Source organism: Osmerus eperlanus, chromosome 12 (assembly GCF_963692335.1).
Source record: "Osmerus eperlanus chromosome 12, fOsmEpe2.1, whole genome shotgun sequence".
NCBI classification, from domain to species: Eukaryota; Metazoa; Chordata; class Actinopteri; order Osmeriformes; family Osmeridae; genus Osmerus; species Osmerus eperlanus.
The window spans coordinates 7,236,104-7,253,498 of NC_085029.1; the positions used below are offsets into that span (position 1 = coordinate 7,236,104).

General features: G+C 45.4%; 2 protein-coding genes across 3 annotated transcripts in view; both read left to right on the forward strand.

Annotated features, from left to right (window-relative positions):
• Positions 1 to 95: 95 nt before the first annotated feature.
• Positions 96 to 8,418, forward strand: LOC134031556 (sulfotransferase 2B1-like). 2 transcript variants are annotated; one of them, XM_062475244.1, is made up of 7 exons: positions 96 to 1,428; positions 1,601 to 1,679; positions 5,600 to 5,811; positions 6,169 to 6,295; positions 6,595 to 6,689; positions 7,079 to 7,259; positions 7,696 to 8,418. In XM_062475244.1, exons 1-7 carry the CDS (start codon positions 1,393 to 1,395, stop codon positions 7,803 to 7,805), a joined length of 840 nt encoding a protein of 279 aa, XP_062331228.1. In that variant the 5' UTR covers positions 96 to 1,392; the 3' UTR covers positions 7,806 to 8,418. The 2 variants fall into 2 exon arrangements, with proteins under 2 accessions (XP_062331228.1, XP_062331227.1); XM_062475243.1 differs by lacking the exons at positions 96 to 1,428; positions 1,601 to 1,679 and adding an exon at positions 3,463 to 4,660.
• A 747-nt stretch (positions 8,419 to 9,165) lies between these two features.
• wu:fj29h11 (uncharacterized) overlaps positions 9,166 to 17,395 on the forward strand; it is a 35,531-nt gene continuing 27,301 nt past the window's right edge. Inside the window, exons 1-8 of the mRNA XM_062475350.1 lie at positions 9,166 to 9,293; positions 9,760 to 9,986; positions 10,125 to 10,475; positions 12,376 to 13,304; positions 14,422 to 14,547; positions 14,860 to 15,057; positions 15,340 to 15,477; positions 15,965 to 16,216. Of these exons, the coding sequence (XP_062331334.1) occupies positions 9,166 to 9,293; positions 9,760 to 9,986; positions 10,125 to 10,475; positions 12,376 to 13,304; positions 14,422 to 14,547; positions 14,860 to 15,057; positions 15,340 to 15,477; positions 15,965 to 16,216 (2,349 nt within the window). The remainder of the gene's footprint in view (positions 9,294 to 9,759; positions 9,987 to 10,124; positions 10,476 to 12,375; positions 13,305 to 14,421; positions 14,548 to 14,859; positions 15,058 to 15,339; positions 15,478 to 15,964; positions 16,217 to 17,395) is intronic.

Sequence of the window (17,395 nt, forward strand, 5' to 3'; positions counted from 1 at the left end):
GACTGGAAGAACCAGCTCACTGTGGCCCAAGCAGAGTTATTTGATGCTGTTTACAGAGACAAAATGAAGGATGTCAAATACAAATTTGTGTGGAACTGACATTCCTTATAGCCGTTATAGTTTAATAAGTGTAATAAATAACATACAGTAGCCTACATATGTTCCGAGGCTCCGATGTTCCGAGGCTGTTTAGATCAACTGCCTTTATGTCCCAGTTTCAAAATGGGAGCTTATTTACGAATTATCGAATTATCTTCCAACCAGGTGTGTAGGTTTGTTAGATATAATCTTCTTAATAAAAAGTGTGTGTGTGTGTGGGGGGGGGGGGGGGGGGGTGACAAATTTACCGTTTTCAAAAAGTGTCATTATACAAAGTTCATGCGTAATGAAACCTTTGCCCCTGCTTCTATCTGTTAGTAGTTGAAGTAGTAGTGAACAATCTGCCTCAGGTGTGTTTATTTGATTACCTTTGAGCCCCAGTCTTTTAGACATAGCACACATAAATGTGATATGTAATTTCAAACATGTCTATGTGATTTGCTGACTCATCACTGTGGAAAGTAAAAACCTAAATTAACACATACTTATTGAAAAACTAACCTAAGTGTCAGTCTAACACAGTTACCACTTTAATTCTCTCAATAAATAAAAGTTCAGTTTTTCTTAAAAGTGTTTTTCTTTGGTGTCCGATCCACGAGGTACACTCTTCCTCCCCTCTCCAGACGGTGTTCAGAAGAAGTAGGCTAACTAACAGCAGAGAATAACAGTTAGCTTAGGTCAGTAGCTAACAACAGTGGCTGCTTGAATGGGGAAATGGCTCGCATTGGAGTTTCCTCTGGAAATAATGTTTATCTCATACGTGTATAACAACAGAAGATGTGTCAGACAATTATTTGCCAACATCCCTATGCTACCAGCTGTAATATTAGTTCACTTGCTAGCTATATAGGAGGATTTTAAGCTGTTTTATTTATGGGACTACTAATATTAAATGTTTTAATAGTATGTTTCAGTCATTAGTGGGTGACCATATTCCAGTTGTTGTTTTTTTACAGAAGACCAACTTTTAAAACAGCAGTTGGCATTGACTGAATAATAAAAAAATCCCTACATTCTCATTTAAAACCCTGGTTATAATTTTGGACCTTTGAAGCCCCCAGTCGCTGCTATTTTAATGCCGTCTCCCTGTGCACCCCAGACTGTCTGTTCTGCAGGAGCATCTGAGGAAGATGTCAGAGCACCTCCACTGTTCCTCCACCGGAGGACTGACCGTGTGGCCCCTCGTGGCCCCAGAGCCCCCCACCATCATCGTCCCCTCGTCTCCATCCTCTTCATCATCATCATCATCATCATCACCGTCTCCGTCCTCATCGAGGGAATGTGCATCTGCCCATGGGAAGGGCCGCCCCTCACAGACGAGCAACAGAGGTGAGGAGCCTGGTGGAACGACTGTTGATGCCTTTCATCTGTCCGAATCACATACAGACATGTCTACATACTTCCTGTATATGAACCACTGAGCTGTCTGGCCGGTTGCAGGACACTCCCCTGAGGATGTCCGGTATCTTTATCCGCTCTGTGGTTCCTGACTCCCCTGCAGACAGGAGCCGCAGGCTGTGTCCAGGTGACCGGATCCTGGCCGTTAACGGAGTCAGCCTGGTGGGCCTCGACTACCACCGGTGAGGAGGTCTTCTGTTTCCATGGAAACTATTCCATGGAAAGCAAAATAATAACGCTGATAGAAACTTGGGAGTTCTGTTTTGACGGCTTTCTCTTTCCCACATGGTCACCTCTGTTATCTCTCCATATCTTTGTCTTTCTTTTCATCTCAATTTCTGGATCTTTTGACCTCTCTCCATTTCTCCCTGACACTGTAAACTCACAAGCTAACCTTGAACATAAGACTGTCCATAAGCATCAAGAAGAGAAGAAGATAGTGTGTAATTAATGAGAAAACAACGCATGCTCATTGGATTTATTCATGTTGATATGGGAGGAGATTAACGGAGGATAACGGTCACTTGTTTTTACATGATGATGCTCACGGCGCTGCCAGCCTTGACTACGTAGGCCTTGACTCTGACGCATTGGCATTTTTGTCTTTCTCTCTTTGATGGGCCCCAAGATCACAGACATATTTATTGATACCATTCCAATGGGGAACTGAAAGACAATTGACATGAATCAGTGTGGTCAAAGTGGTAAAAGCAAACAAAAAAGCAAGAGTGGGATTGAAAAATTCCAGTGCTTGACTTTGGCTGCAGTATATGATCAACACCAGCCTAGTTAAAGGGCTCTTCAAGGTTTTTATGGTTATTCAAATGAATATTAGAATGTTACATGCCTAAAAGATATGGATGTACAAATGTGTCTTCATTTTGAAAATGCTGTATGTCAACACTGACTTGAGCTGAAATGCAGGACTGATCCGAAGACAGACCACAGAACCAGGGGCGTCGTTGGACCCTTTTTACAGGGGCACGTGCCCCAGAATTAATCTGCTGTGTCCCAGTAAAATCAGAAGTTTGAGTTTTAACAATTTACTTTATTAGTCAGTGCATTGATTTAGATTGATAATCCCGGAAAAAATTAAGGCAGTACCCCAAACAACGCTTGTAAAATTATGCACACAGAAGTCCAGGTGTCGGACTCGGCATGAAGCTTCTTGATAAAGTAAAAGAAACAGTATTTGCGCTCAAATGAATGCGAAAAAAATTTGCGCACTCGCATTAACTATTGATGTCCCTACCCAAGGCTGATATCAAACTTGCTTCCCTGAACTGTTGTATCGTGGGTTAAGCAGGGGAGTTTCTATAGCCGAGTAGTGCATTGTGCACAGCAAGCTTGGAATAAAAAAATGGAAATGAATAGGGGTCTGTGCCCCAGTAGAGCTTTATGTCTAAGCACACCCCTGCACAGAAAATGTATGGAATTCCTTACAACATCACATTGTTGACAGTTGACACCCAGCATTGTAGCAACATTGCCAGTAGGTTGCTCCAACATTGTGAATCAGCTGGTGGGTTAACTTATGTTGCATAACCTGCTTTCTGGAATACCCCCCTGGTATCTGATAGGGAGAGAGAGGCAGCACGCCTGAATGACAAGAAGACTGATAATATCAGTGAGGTCTAGGGAAGTTATTTAGTGTTCCAAGTTTCACTTTGTGTTTGCGAGGTTGCTGACACTTTGGAAGCAGCATGACCGAAGAGGAATTGTACACCGTCTATAAAGGAGTTTATCTTCCAAAACTGATACATCCTCCTGAGAGCATTGCATACTATGAACAATTCACTTTTAGACCGGACGACGTTGTTATTGTGACTTATCCGAAATCTGGTAAGTTTTTACCGTCAAGAGATGGCTGTCTAGTTTAAAAAATGAGGGTGCATCAAAACACTGTATGGACAAGCCGTAGTCTAAGCTAGCCTACGTAAAAAACGTTTGATGCACTCTGATGCATTGGCGTTTTTGTCTTTCTCTCTTTGATGGGCCCCAAGATCACAGACATATTTATTGATACCATTCCAATGGGGAACTGAAAGACAATTGACATGAATCAGTGTGGTCAAAGTGGTAAAAGCAAACAAAAAAGCAAGAGTGGGATTGAAAAATTCCAGTGCTTGACTTTGGCTGCAGTATATGATCAACACCAGCCTAGTTAAAGGGCTCTTCAAGGTTTTTATGGTTATTCAAATGACTATTAGAATGTTACATGCCTAAAAGATATGAATATACAAATGTGTCTTCATTTTGAAATGCTGTGTGTCAACACTGACTTGAGCTGAAATGCAGGACTGATCCAAAGACAGACCACAGAACCAGGGGCGTCGTTGGACCCTTTTTACAGGGGCACGTGCCCCAGAATTAATCTGCTGTGTCCCAGTAAAATCAAAAGTTTGAGTTTTAACAATTTACTTTATTAGTCAGTGCATTGATTTAGATTGATAATCCCGGAAAAAAATAAACGCAGTACCCCAAACAACGCTTGTAAAATCACGAACACAGAAGTCCAGGTGTCGGACTCGGCACACAACTTAGAATTGAGGTAGGCTAAGAAAACATTACAAAACTAAAGAAAGTTTCTCAATGATAGGCCTACCGATCATCTTATTTTGACTAAAACATAAAAACTATATAACATGAAGCTTCATGATAAAGTAAAAAAAACTGTATTTGCACTCAAATGAATGCGAAAAAAATGTGCGCGCTCGCATTATTTATATCAAACTTGCATCCCTGAACTGTTGTATCATGGGTTAAGCAAAGGGAGTTTCTATAGCCGAGTAGTGCAGTGTGCACAGCAAGCTTGGAAGAAAAAAAGGAAAATGAATAGGGGTCTGTGCCCCAGTAGAGCTTTATGTGTAAACATGCCCCTGCACAGAAACATTTATGGAATTCCTTACAACATCACATTGTTGATGACAAGAAGACTGATAATATCAGTGAGGTCTAGGGAAGTTATTTAGTGTTCCAAGTTTCACTTTGTGTTTGCGAGGTTGCTGACACTTTGGAAGCAGCATGACCGAAGAGGAATTATACACCGTCTATAAAGGAGTCTATCTTCCAAAACTGATACATCCTCCAGAGAGCATTGCATACTATGAACAATTCACTTTTAGACCGGACGACGTTGTTATTGTGACTTATCCGAAATCTGGTAAGTTTTTACCGTCAAGAGATGGCTGTCTAGTTCCAAAAATGAGGGTGCATCAAAACACTGTATGGACAAGCCGTAGTCTAAGCTAGCCTACGTAAAAAACGTTTGGTAATTCACAACTACAACTATGTATTTACAGTAAAATTATGTTAAATCGATTATAGAGAATAGCCTACGTGTTTTTTGTCAGTGTCAAGACCAGTGGCGATTTTAGACCCTTTTTAGGGGTGCTCAAGCACCCCTAAATTTCATCTAAGCACCCCTAAAAATAATATCTAATGAAATATATATATTATTGTTTATTATCATAAATGTTCTTACGGGGGAGCATGCCCCCGGACCCCCCTATAAGGTTGGGGGTTCGCCGCATTCTCACCTTTTTCACCCCTGAACTGTTTGCATGCCTGTTATTAGCAAGGGGGGTTAGCACTTTTCCAAGGCACTGTATTCATGTCACATTGTCATTGGGGGCTGAGCACCCCTAAAGGTCTGATCCTAGAATCGCCCCTGGTCAAGACACATTCGTTTGTGAAGTTGTGTTTAGTGGGCAGGGCTTTCAAGTCTCACTCACGCATTTCACGCTCTCACGCGACACCTAGTATTTCTCACACATTTCTGAAAAGGGATAACTTGTCCCGTTGTATACAATTAATGGCACAGGCATTCTGAGGGAAGATTTCTGAGTAAATAAAAGTTTTACAATAGGCTACATTAAATATAAGTAGGCCTAGGGCATTGTGTTTTCATGCCAACGATATAATTTTACATGTATCCTGGATGTGCGTTCAGGAATTCGGTGGCAGGTGGATTGCAAAATTAGTTTTGTCTGTAGGCCTACATGCAGTGGATTTTGTCATGGAATCGTTCCATGTGTATCCTTCCCACCTCTGCTGGGCTTTCCATGTCGCAAATCTGCGTTTATTAAAATCTGTGTTCCAGGCACAACATGGATGCAGGAGATCACTCCCCTGATTCAGAGTGGAGGGGACTTGACCTCGGTTCTGACCCAGCCCAACTGGGACCGGGTTCCCTGGCTGGAGGAACACAGGGCCCAGGTTCTCAACCTGGAACAGAGGCCTTCGCCTCGCCTGTTTGCCACACACTTCCACTGTGACATGATGCCCCAGTCCTTCTTCAAGGACAAACCCAAGGTAGGGTGCAGTCTCCCCTCCTAAGGTCATTACCCACCTGCATGGTGGATGGGTTGGTATAGGTAACACTAATAGCACAGGGTCATTCAACTCTTATTGGGGATCCAAGACCACCATTGCCCCTCCCCCTCTCAATTTGAACATTAACCATGAAGGGTGATGGCGCAATGAAATACAACTGTGGTGGATATTTGTGTGTTGAAAACTAAATGGGATCTTGCAGGAATGGCAATCATGTGAGTGAGCATTACCTCACACAAGACTGTGAACCTTGTCTTTCCTACAGAGGTAATGGGGTTATTGATTTAATACTAAGATGAATAATTCATCAATTAGTGTGGCTTGTTCTTCGGCCAGGTGATTTACATCATGAGGAACCCCAGAGATGTGTTCACATCTTCCTACCATTATTATGGGATGGCCTCCTTCCTGGTTAACCCCCAATCACAGGACAATTTCCTACAGAAGTTTCTCAGTGGAAAAGGTACTGTGCTGGTGAACGTAGGTGTTGCGTGTCTGTGTTAGTGGAAGGAAATGTACGTGTCCATGCATGCTGTGTTTATTCTTCATGGATTCTCTGTGGATACAAATACCCATGTCATTATAGTTAAGTAGTTAGGGACAATATATCACAATACAAAACACCATACAATATCTTAAATTGTATTCATGTTGTCATCATGGTTATTTTTCTCTAATTAATTACCATTAATCTTTGCTGATACATCAAGCATGTAAATTGAAGTTTTCTGTATGAGAAGTCTTGTGTGTTTGTGGTTTCAGTTATGTTTGGTTCATGGTTCGACCACGTTAAGGGTTGGTTGAATGCAAAGGACCAGGACCGTGTTATGTACATCTCCTATGAGGAGATGATATGGGTGAGTGTCTTACTAGATCCCAGCAGATCAATATGTACCACAGTATTTTGGTATGCCATGAATGACGATCAGTGCAATACACACATACTTTAAACACATTGGTTGCACCGTATCAAATGGGAAAGGTTTCTGTTTTGTCTTGAACAGCTTAGTCCTTTTCCAAATAGTGTTTGTGCATGCCTTAGCATTTTTCATAGTGATGTCAGTTCATGGAATATTACTCTGTTTTCTGCAATAGAAAATTTGATTAAAAAAATGTATTGTTCTAAATGGTGTAGTCTTTTCCCATTGGTCCACTACTGAATAAGCAGTGATGATTGGGTAAGGGTAGCCACAGGGAAGACAGCAGGTTGAGTGACTACACCACTGTTTTTTCTACATCCTGGCAGGACCTGAGGGATTCTGTGGCCAGGATTGCCCTCTTCATGGACAGTTCCTTAACCCCCAAGGTGGTTGAGAAGATAGCAGACCACTGCATGTTCAAGAACATGAAGCAAAACAAAATGTCCAACTATTCCCTGGTACCCAGCGAGTTCATGGACCAGACCAAATCAGAATTCCTCAGGAAAGGTACGACCCTCCTTGTATTCTTAAGGATGTTTTCTTTATTGGTATGTTTTATATTTTAAGATCCACAAGGGAGGAATCCAAAGTGACATACAGGGATGGGTTAGAACCTGGGAACCGTTGATCTGCAGGCAAATGCTTTTATTTCACTGAGCTAGACATTTGGTTATTTTGCTTTGAACGTTCTGTACTTCTTGACACATTAGCATTTTAGTCATTTAGCAGACACTTTTATCCAAACAAAGATACAAATAGTAAAGAAAGTACATCAGACAATCAAGGTTCAGAAGAGCACAGTTCTACAGTATTTCTGTAGTCAAGGAAGAAAAATCAACTACTAGATTGGAGAAAATCATCTGCTTCAACTTTTAGCGTGGATCTTAAATATACCTAACCTAGTGATTGTACTTTATCATATTCTATGTGCCTTTTTCCCCAGGAGTCGTAGGAGACTGGAAGAACCAGCTCACTGTGGCCCAAGCAGAGTTATTTGATGCTGTTTACAGAGACAAAATGAAGGATGTTAAATACAAATTTGTGTGGAACTGACATTCCTTAGCCGTGATAGTGTAATAAGTGTAATACATGACATACAGTTCAGAGGCAAATGTTTAGATCAACTGCCTTTATGTCCCCCAATGGTGGAATCACCTCCCCACCTCCATCAGAGACACTGACTGTCTTCCCACCTTCAAGAAAAGGCAAAAGACGCACTTGTTCCGAGAGTACAATGGTACTTAGGAATGATTTGCTGGACATTAGTCCAGATGTTAGTTTTCTCCAGGAAAACAATGACTCTTACTGAGGGAATTGTTGGTTAGTTGTAACTGATTAAACTTCTTGTACTCGCTTTGAATTATATTATATTATTGTAGCTTGCTTTCCTACAGGTACACTCTTACACTTTTGAGGTTCATGTTGTTTAGTTGAAGTAGTTATTTAAAAAAAATCTGCCTCAGGTGTGTTTATTTGATCGCCTTTGAGCCCCAGCCTTTTAGGCATAGCACACAGAAATGTGATATGTTATTTCAAACATGTCTATGTTTTGCCTCCTATGACATCACTGTGGAAAGTAAAAACCTAAATGAACTCAATTAGTTATTGAAAAAGTGTCGGTCTAACACAGTTAACACTTTTTAATTGCCTCAATAAATAAAAGATGTACTTCATTCAAGTGTTTTTCTTTGGTATCTGATCCACGAGGTGGCAGTCTAACTTTATATACACCACTCTTCATCCCCTCTCCCCAGACAGTGTTCAGAAGAAGTAGGCTAACTAACAGCAGAGAATAACAGTTAGCTTAGGTCAGTAGCTAACAACACTGGCTGCTTGAATGGGGAAATGGCTCGCATTTGAGTTTCCTCTTAAAATAATGTTTATCTCATACGCGTAAAACAACAGAAGGTGTGCCAGACAATTATTTGCCAACATCTCATTTTATGCTACCAGCTGTGATATTAGTTCACTCGCTAGCTATATAGGAGGATTTTAAGCTGTTAAGAATTTGCTAGCCTAGTTCAGTGAAGGATGGATGCTTGTCAAGATGCTGACAACATTAACCGTCTCTCATTCTAGAACACGTGTTTGCTACTGTTTTCTGTGGTTAGTTAGCTGGATTAGCTAGTATGCTAAAGCTATTTAGTTAAGCCCGAGGTTCTTATTCCTGTTAACTTTACTAGCTACTACTAGTACCACTATGTTGCTTCCAGGTATGATGGAACAGATAACCTAGCCCCAACAAGGGTCGTACCCAGTGAGGACTTGCAAGATCGTATGTGTTTGAGCTGGCCAGGAGAATTTTTTTTTTATCTTAGTGGTCAGTCTCATACAATCAATGACAAGATTATTTGATAAGATTTCATAGTCCATTGTCGATATCTCCCCTGCTTGGTCCTGGCTGAAGGTAAGCATGGAGGAGACCAAGAGAGAGCTGGTGAGACTGTGTGAGGAGCATCCAGAGGGCCTCTCTATCTGGCAGCTGCAGAAGCTATACCTGAGCACGTACGGCAAGCCTCTGGTCCTGGCAGGTTCCACCAGGCAAGCAGCACTTCTCATCCACACTCAAGTTGTTTAAACTCCTTCCAAAAGCACATTAGTTACTGAATTTGGCTGATTTTCACAATACAGTCAGTTACCGAATAATACATTATACATATTACAGTTACTGAAAGTACTGGTTTGTACTTATTGCTGAAATCTAGTCCAGTATAAATCCATTCTCGAGTTATTTATGGCACTACTAATATTGTGTTTTAATAGTCCTATAATAGTATGTTTCAGTTATTAATGTCTGACAATATTCCAGTTGTGGCTTATTTTTTTAGTTTTTACAGATGATCATTGTATTCCAACTGTTCATTTCTTTTAAATAGCAGTTGGCATGGACTTAACAAGAATAAAAATGTAAAAATCCTACATTCTCATTTAAAACCCTGGTTATAATTTTGGACCTTTGAAGCCCCCAGTCTCTGCTGTTTTAATGCCGTCTCCCTGTGCACCCCAGACTGTCTGTTCTGGAGGAGCATCTGAGGAAGATGTCAGAGCACCTCCACTGTTCCTCCACCGGAGGACTGACCGTGTGGCCCCTTGTGGCCCCAGAGCCCCCCACCATCATCGTCCCCTCGTCTCCATCCTCCTCCTCTTCATCATCATCATCACCGTCTCCGTCCTCTTCGAGGGAATGTGCATCTGCCCGTGGGAAGGGCCGCCCCTCACAGACGAGCAACAGAGGTGAGGAGCCTGGTGGAACCACTGTTGATGCCTTTCATCTGTCCGAATCACATACAGACTTGTTTACAGCGTAGCGTCAACAAACTCAAGATCATTTTGTGTGTGTGTGTGAGAGTGATGTTCTTATTCCTTCCGTAGCTTTCCCCCTGCAGAAGCTAAAGGAGGAGATGATGGCCATGCTCGCTAGTGTCCCCAGTGGTGTGGAGGTGTCAAAGCTGCGCGGCCAGTACAAGCAGCTGTACGGCCGACCTTTGACCCTGGCCGAGTATGGCCTGGGCAGGCTGAAGGACCTGCTCTTGGCCCTGGGGGACAGCGTGTGTGTGGAGAGACAAGAGAAGAAGAACGTGCTGAGGTTGAAGAGTCAGCCAGCGCTGGACCAATCGCAGCAGGGCTTGCTGGTGAAGAGGAGGAGGAGGGGTAGGGGGGCAGAGGAGGAAGAGAGGGGGGACGCTCAGCCGTCACAGACTGTAACTGTTACTAGGACAACAGGTAAGAATGTTATTGTTGTTCAGAGTGCTGTTACCATAGTAGCCTCTTTGTTGTTGTGCAATAACCATGCTAATGTTAGCATCTTTTGGTCTTACAGTAATAGCTTACAGTTCTATTTCAGCTAGTTTCTGGTGTTGTCGTTGGTAGTTGTGGTTCTAGTGCAGCTAGTCTCCGTGGTGTTGTGTGATGCCTGAGTCTGAAGGGAACGTAATGAGAATATTCCGGTTTCATTTGTTATTGGTGTTGCACATGAGACACGCAGAGTTTCCTTTGTCAGAGAGTCTTGACCTCCCCAATAACTACGTAGCAGAAATCTCGCCTGTGATCAGACCTCTGGTCTCTCTACATACAGTCCCAAGTCAAGTCCAATTTTATTATCCCACTAGGGGAAAATTTGGTTGTGGCCAGGTATAAAAAAACAAAAAAAACAATCCATCATAAATACATGAAAGACAGTATGCCAGACAGGACAATGAGACAACACCACCATACCATACAATACAATACAGTGCAAGATCACTTCATATGAAAACAAAGATGCGTCTGTCTTATCAACTGGCTTCTGCTTTTCTGTGGCTGATGTGATGATAATCCATTAGGCCACGTTCAAAAAAAGCCACAACAAAACAGCTTGAGTTTCATTGTGTGAGAGTGCAGGGTGGTTCTGTAATACTCTCTGGTATGTGGCTGTTTTGGAAGTCACATGGTTTCCTAGGTAACACCTCATATGACCTCAGCTGTGGCAGATCAAGGAATCGAAACAGAAGTTCCCTCCCTCCCTCCCTCCTTGTTCCTCTCTTCTCCTCCCTTTCTCCTTCTCTCCCCTCTCTCTCTCCTCCTCTTGCCCCCCCTTCCCTCTCTCTTTCCTGACCAGCCCTGTGCGACCCTTTCAGTTTTGTTTGGTCAGTTTCAGTGCAGCAGATCAGACTGCATTTCTGTCGGTTGTCCACACGCATCCTTTTGTGTGTGAAGCAATCTGTGAAGCAATACAGACTAACCCTATAAAGATAAACCCTGCTGCTGCACAGAAGAGATATGACTTCCTCACTGTTGGATCAAGTACGGGTGATGTCACAAATCGGGAAGGGAGCGTTTCAGTGAAAATGAGACTCAGCCGGTCAGCTGTGTGTGTGTGCGTGTGAGACTCACGTCTTACACTTTCGTTTCTCCTGTGGAGGCGTGTGATTGGTGCACATATAAAGGTGGGAGGGGTTCAAAAAGATGAAATTGGGGGTAACAACAAAACCAAGAACAACAAGGGAGAAGCGTACTTGCATTATCTTCAGTTATTCCATATTTCTGGTAAGACAAGTATATTGAATTTTTAAATTCAGATTTTCTCAAAAGCATGTAGGTTTAAAAGAGTATTTACATGTTAAGCTTTAAAGCTTTAATTGGGGCACGTGTAGAACTGTCTCACTACTCCTAGCTTTTTTTGTTAGGATTTTGATTTAGGGATAGTAGGATATTTGGTAGTATTTGTTGAAGCCTTTTTGTTGGAGGACTGAGGAGAAGACAGTTTGGATATCAAGTGTTTTATTTATCAAGGACAGAGGCTGAATTAAGAGGAACAGGTTGGTAATGCAGTGGGGTTAGGCATAGTGTATTACTTTTCAACTGTATCAATGTGTGGATGAGAAACTAGAAAAACCAATGACATGTTTTCAAGAAACTGGAAAAAGCGTCCAAAGGTGTTTTTGTTTGCCGTCTCCTTGGCTTGACAGTTATTACGACACACAAACTGCACCCAGTGTAATTAGCAGTGGTTTGGCTTGAGATTGTCCTGCCCTACCAGCTATGAATACCTCAGGGAGTGTCTCTGCTGTTTCCTCAAGACTCGCAGTCTGCATTGACACTGACATATCTTCCCTGCTCTCCCTCCCTCTCCTCTCCCCTCCAGCTCTGTCTCCGGCGATGGAGAAGGAGAGAGATCTGAGGGATCTCCTGAACCTGTTGGAGCAGAGCCCCGAGGGGATCCCGCTCAAGGTCCTGTCCGTGGCCTTTGGGCAGAAGTACCGTCGGAACCTGACGCTGTCCAGGATGGGCTACAGCTCCATGGCCGCCCTGGTGGACTCCCTGGGGGACCAGGTCCTGGTGAGGGGCCAGCAGGTGTTCCACAGGACCCACAGTCCCCCGGGGACCAGCTTGGCCCCCACCCCTCCGAGGTCGGGCTCTCCGGCTGGGCTGGACCCGCCGTGGTCCCTCTTCTCCTTCGGAGCGGGGCCTGGGAGTGTGAAGTCGACCACTCCCCCCTGCTCCAGACCCTCCTCCAGGTCCGGCCCCCCTCCTCTGCCCTCTTTCTGTCACTATGGCCCCCCCAGCAATGCAGGGGGCTCCCCCCAGCCTGCCCTAACCTGCTCTGGTCCATCCCTCTATAATAGCACACCGGTCAGCTTGCAGTTTGGCACCCAGCCTCCCGTCAAGCTGCCGCAGCCCTCAGCCCCAACCCCAGCCACAGCCCCATCCCCAGCCCCCTGTCCTTCACCTCAGCCTCCACAGCCCGCTCCCCTGACACCCAAACAGGCCTTCTCGGCGTCTGACTTCCCCACCCTGGAGAGGGATGTGGGGCCGGCCCGATCCCAGGAGAGGAGGCAGAGGAGTGGGACGCGGAGCCCAGGAAAGGCCCAGGTCTTCACGGCGGCCTACCATGCCCAGCTCAGGCAGGTCCACGGGGCCAACGTCAGGGCGGCCGAGGCTCTCGGCGATGAAGAGGGGGACGGGAGGCGGCGGAGGAGGAGGACAAATCTGGACGCAGACACGGTCAACAGCCTGGTGGGGGACGTGGTTCGAGACCTGGCTGCTGAGGGGGAGCTTGTCACTCAGGAAGGGGTGAGGAACTGGCGGGGAGACGGGGAGATCCACGGACGTTAGACCCTGTGAAATACTACCTATGTGTCTGTGTTTGTCTCTGTGAATGTTTGTAGAGCCATTACATTCACCAGTCTGTCTCCGTCTCTGCCTGCCTGTATGCTTGTTCACCTCTGTCTGTTTGCCTGCCTGTATGCTTGTTCACCTGTCTGTCTCTCTGCCTGCCTGTATGCTTGTTCACCTGTCTGTCTCTCTGCCTGCCTGTATGCTTGTTCACTTGTCTGTCTCTCTCTGCCTGTATGCTTGTTCACCCGTCTGTCTCTCTGCCTGCCTGTATGCTTGTTCACCTGTCTGTCTCTCTCTGCCTGTATGCTTGTTCACCTGTCTGTCTCTCTGCCTGCCTGTATGCTTGTTCACCTGTCTGTCTCTCTCTGCCTGTATGCTTGTTCACCTGTCTGTCTCTCTGCCTGCCTGTATGCTTGTTCACCTGTCTGTCTCTCTGCCTGCCTGTATGCTTGTTCACTTGTCTGTCTCTCTCTGCCTGTATGCTTGTTCACCCGTCTGTCTCTCTGCCTGCCTGTATGCTTGTTCACCTGTCTGTCTCTCTCTGCCTGTATGCTTGTTCACCTGTCTGTCTCTCTGCCTGCCTGTATGCTTGTTCACCTGTCTGTCTCTCTGCCTGTATGCTTGTTCACCTGTCTGTCTCTCTGCCTGCCTGTATGCTTGTTCACCTGTCTGTCTCTCTGCCTGTATGCTTGTTCACCTGTCTGTCTCTCTCTGCCTGTATGCTTGTTCACCTGTCTGTCTCTCTCTGCCTGTATGCTTGTTCACCTGTCTGTCTCTCTCTGCCTGTATGCTTGTTCACCTGTCTGTCTCTCTCTGCCTGTATGCTTGTTCACCTCTCTGTCTCTCTCTGCCTGTATGCTTGTTCACCTGTCTGTCTCTCTGCCTGCCTGTATGCTTGTTCACCTGTCTGTCTCTCTCTGCCTGTATGCTTGTTCACCTCTCTGTCTCTCTGCCTGTATGCTTGTTCACCTGTCTGTCTCTCTGGGCTCGTGCCTTATCAGGAATGCTAGCTATTTGGTCCTGTTCTCCGGTGCGTGTGTGCGCGGCGTGGCTAAGCCCTTCCTGGTTGCAGGTGGTGATGCGGGTGTGCCAGCTGATGCAGGTGTCCTCGCTGGAGGCCGGAGGGATCACACGCTGGCAGCTGCCCGCGCTGAAGGAGCTGCAGCGCAGCATCAGAGAGGTCAACATGTTCATACAGGTACAGGTGCTCTCTCTCGCACACACACTTGCACACACACACACACAGATACACACAGACACAGACATACAGTACGTACACGCGCAGACACACGTAGATACACACACGTTCAGACAGGGAAGCACACATACACACAGACTTCAAGACCTTTCCCCACAGTGCGAAATAGTCCAAAGTTTTCAAGAATATATAAACTGTAACGAATGTCAAATAAGACCACCAAAGAATGCACGCGTGTAAAGTGACCGACCGGTGTGTGTGTGTGTGTAAAGTCACATGATCAGTGTTTGCGCGCGTGTGTGTGTCTGCCAGTCCCTGGAGGCGGCGTCGTCCGTCTGCACGCTGTACGAGGTGGGCGGGGCCCTGGCCAGCCTGAAGGACAAGCGGCGCTACGAGGAGCTCAACCTGGGCCCGCTCTGCAAGCTGCCCCTCATCCACCGCATGTTCAAGATCGACTGCAACACCCGCGACGACGACATTGTCCCCATAGAGACGGTGGACATCCTGAGGGTAGGGGGTGGGGGGGTGGGGGGGGGAGTCGAGGCGAGGTTAGGGGGGGGGGAAGGGGAGGAAGGGAACGGGTAAAAGTGCTGGGAGGAGGAGGGGTAGGGGAAGAGAAAATATGAGGCAGGGCTGTTTGGCCTTTGCATAGGGAACTAATCTTGCTGTGTGAAACCGGGCGTGTGTAGTTCACCGGAACAGGGCAGCAAGGTGTCTCCACAGGTCTGCAAATCTGCGTTACTGTGTATACACATGTATATGTATACTATGTTGATGTTGATCTGTCTGCAGAGCTTGCGAGAGTTTCGGAGGAAGAATCACAGCCAGGTGGACCCGGCAGCCTTCATGAAGCACATGGCTGATCAGTACGACTCAGACTCCCCCTACAAACTGGGCATCAGGATATGTAGCATGGGGCTGCCCATATCAGTAAGACTGATGCAGTACATATAGACATCTCTAGTCATGCTGTAGACGGACGTACGTAGACAGCTCTAGTCATGCTGTAGACGGACATACGTAAACAGCTCTACTCATGCTGTAGACGGACATACGTAGACAGTTCTAGTCATGCTGAAGACGGACATACGTAGACAGCTCTAGTCATGCTGTAGACGGACATACGTAGACAGCTCTAGTCATGCTGTAGACGGACATACGTAGACAGCTCTATTCATGCTGTAGACGGACATACGTAGACAGCTCTACTCATGCTGTAGACGGACATACGTAGACAGCTCTAGTCATGCTGTGGACATGCTAAAGACACTGGATAATAATAGACTGGTCATAGACCTGCTAGAGAGTGTTGTCTTTATAGACCTGTTAGAGAAACATTTTATAGGCCTACTGGAGAGTTGAGTCATTATAATGGATAACATCAAGATGTGTGTGTGTGTGTGTGCGTGCGGTGCAGACCCTGAGCAAGGTGCAGATCCTGGAGCAGAGCCTGTTGGAGAAGGCCCGTCAGACCGTGCTCATGGAGCTGCAGGAGGAGGTGATGCAGCGCACCAGGAGGCTGAAAAAGAACCTTCTGGACACGGCCGACGCCCTCCACTCCTCCTCCTCCTCCGAGCTCAGGAGGAAGTACGCCGCCATGACGGCGGCGGAAGCTGTGATGGAGGTCTTGAAGAGCGCGGCGACCATCTGCAGGCCGCCCACAGCCCAGGTGAGAACCCGGGGGGCCTTTTACAGAGGGATGGGAAGGGGGGGGGGTTGATTTGAGGCTGCAGTTGAGGTTGTTTATGAGCTTTTAGCTCATAAACAAAATGTCACCCGTTTTTTTAATCTCCCTAATCCCTGTCTCAGGGCCTGAGAAAAGGTCATAAATGAACCGCTGTTCATAGTTCCAGTTAGCATGAGCCTTCATGGCGGTGTCGTTTGTACACTAGCAGACGGAGACAGTAATCTGTCTGCTCGCCAGTGTTTGTCAAGTGAGATTGTCTGAGCTCACTTGAGCTCAAGTTCATCACTAGCCTGACAGCCTGGGGCGGAGATACCCCGTTGCCATGGACCCTGTCGCCATGGACATTCACCATAGACCCTGTCGCCATGGTGGGGCCTGTTTCCACCTGCAGACAGTCAGGAGCAGCTCATCTGACTGGGCACCGATCCGTTCTGGTTCCTCCTTCCAGAAAGATTCCTAACTAGGGATGCACCGAATCCAGATTTTTGGGGTTTCGGACAAATACCGAATCCACTGGTTAAGATTCTGCCGAATCCGAAACCGAATCCTCCTCCCATCCTCAGTCCATTAACACAGTAAACACATTAATGAAGTAAACAACTTCCACAGCAGTGTATTTTTCATTTTTATTTTATTTTAACTGTACTTAGGAATGGTTCGCTTGACCCGATGTTAGTTTCCTCAAGGATCACAATGACTCTTGCTTAGAGACTTGTTGCTCTTGTGGTTAGTGGTAACTGATTTACAATTTTTGTACTTGCTGTGATATATTGTTTTTATTATTGTTGCTTGTTTTTTCCACAGGTACACTTGCACTTATAGCAGTTCATGTTGTTTAATTGTAACTTGTTTAACTACATGCTCTTATGGTTCTTCCCTTTGGCACTTACTTTGGTTGTTCACAATGTGTGCTTCATGTTTTGGCTACTCGCAATGTTTTGTGGCTATCTTGTTGTTATGATCAGTGACCTATGCACTGTGTAAAGCTCTCTCTTGGAAGTTGCTTTGGATAACAGCGTCTGCTAAATGAATAAATGTAAATATAAATGTAACTGTAAAAAAGAGAGTAGGCAACATTATGCCAGGAAGACAAGTGGGAAAAACTATTTTGACAATTACCATATGCCTATCTCAATATCCAAAATATTAGCCTTTTAGATT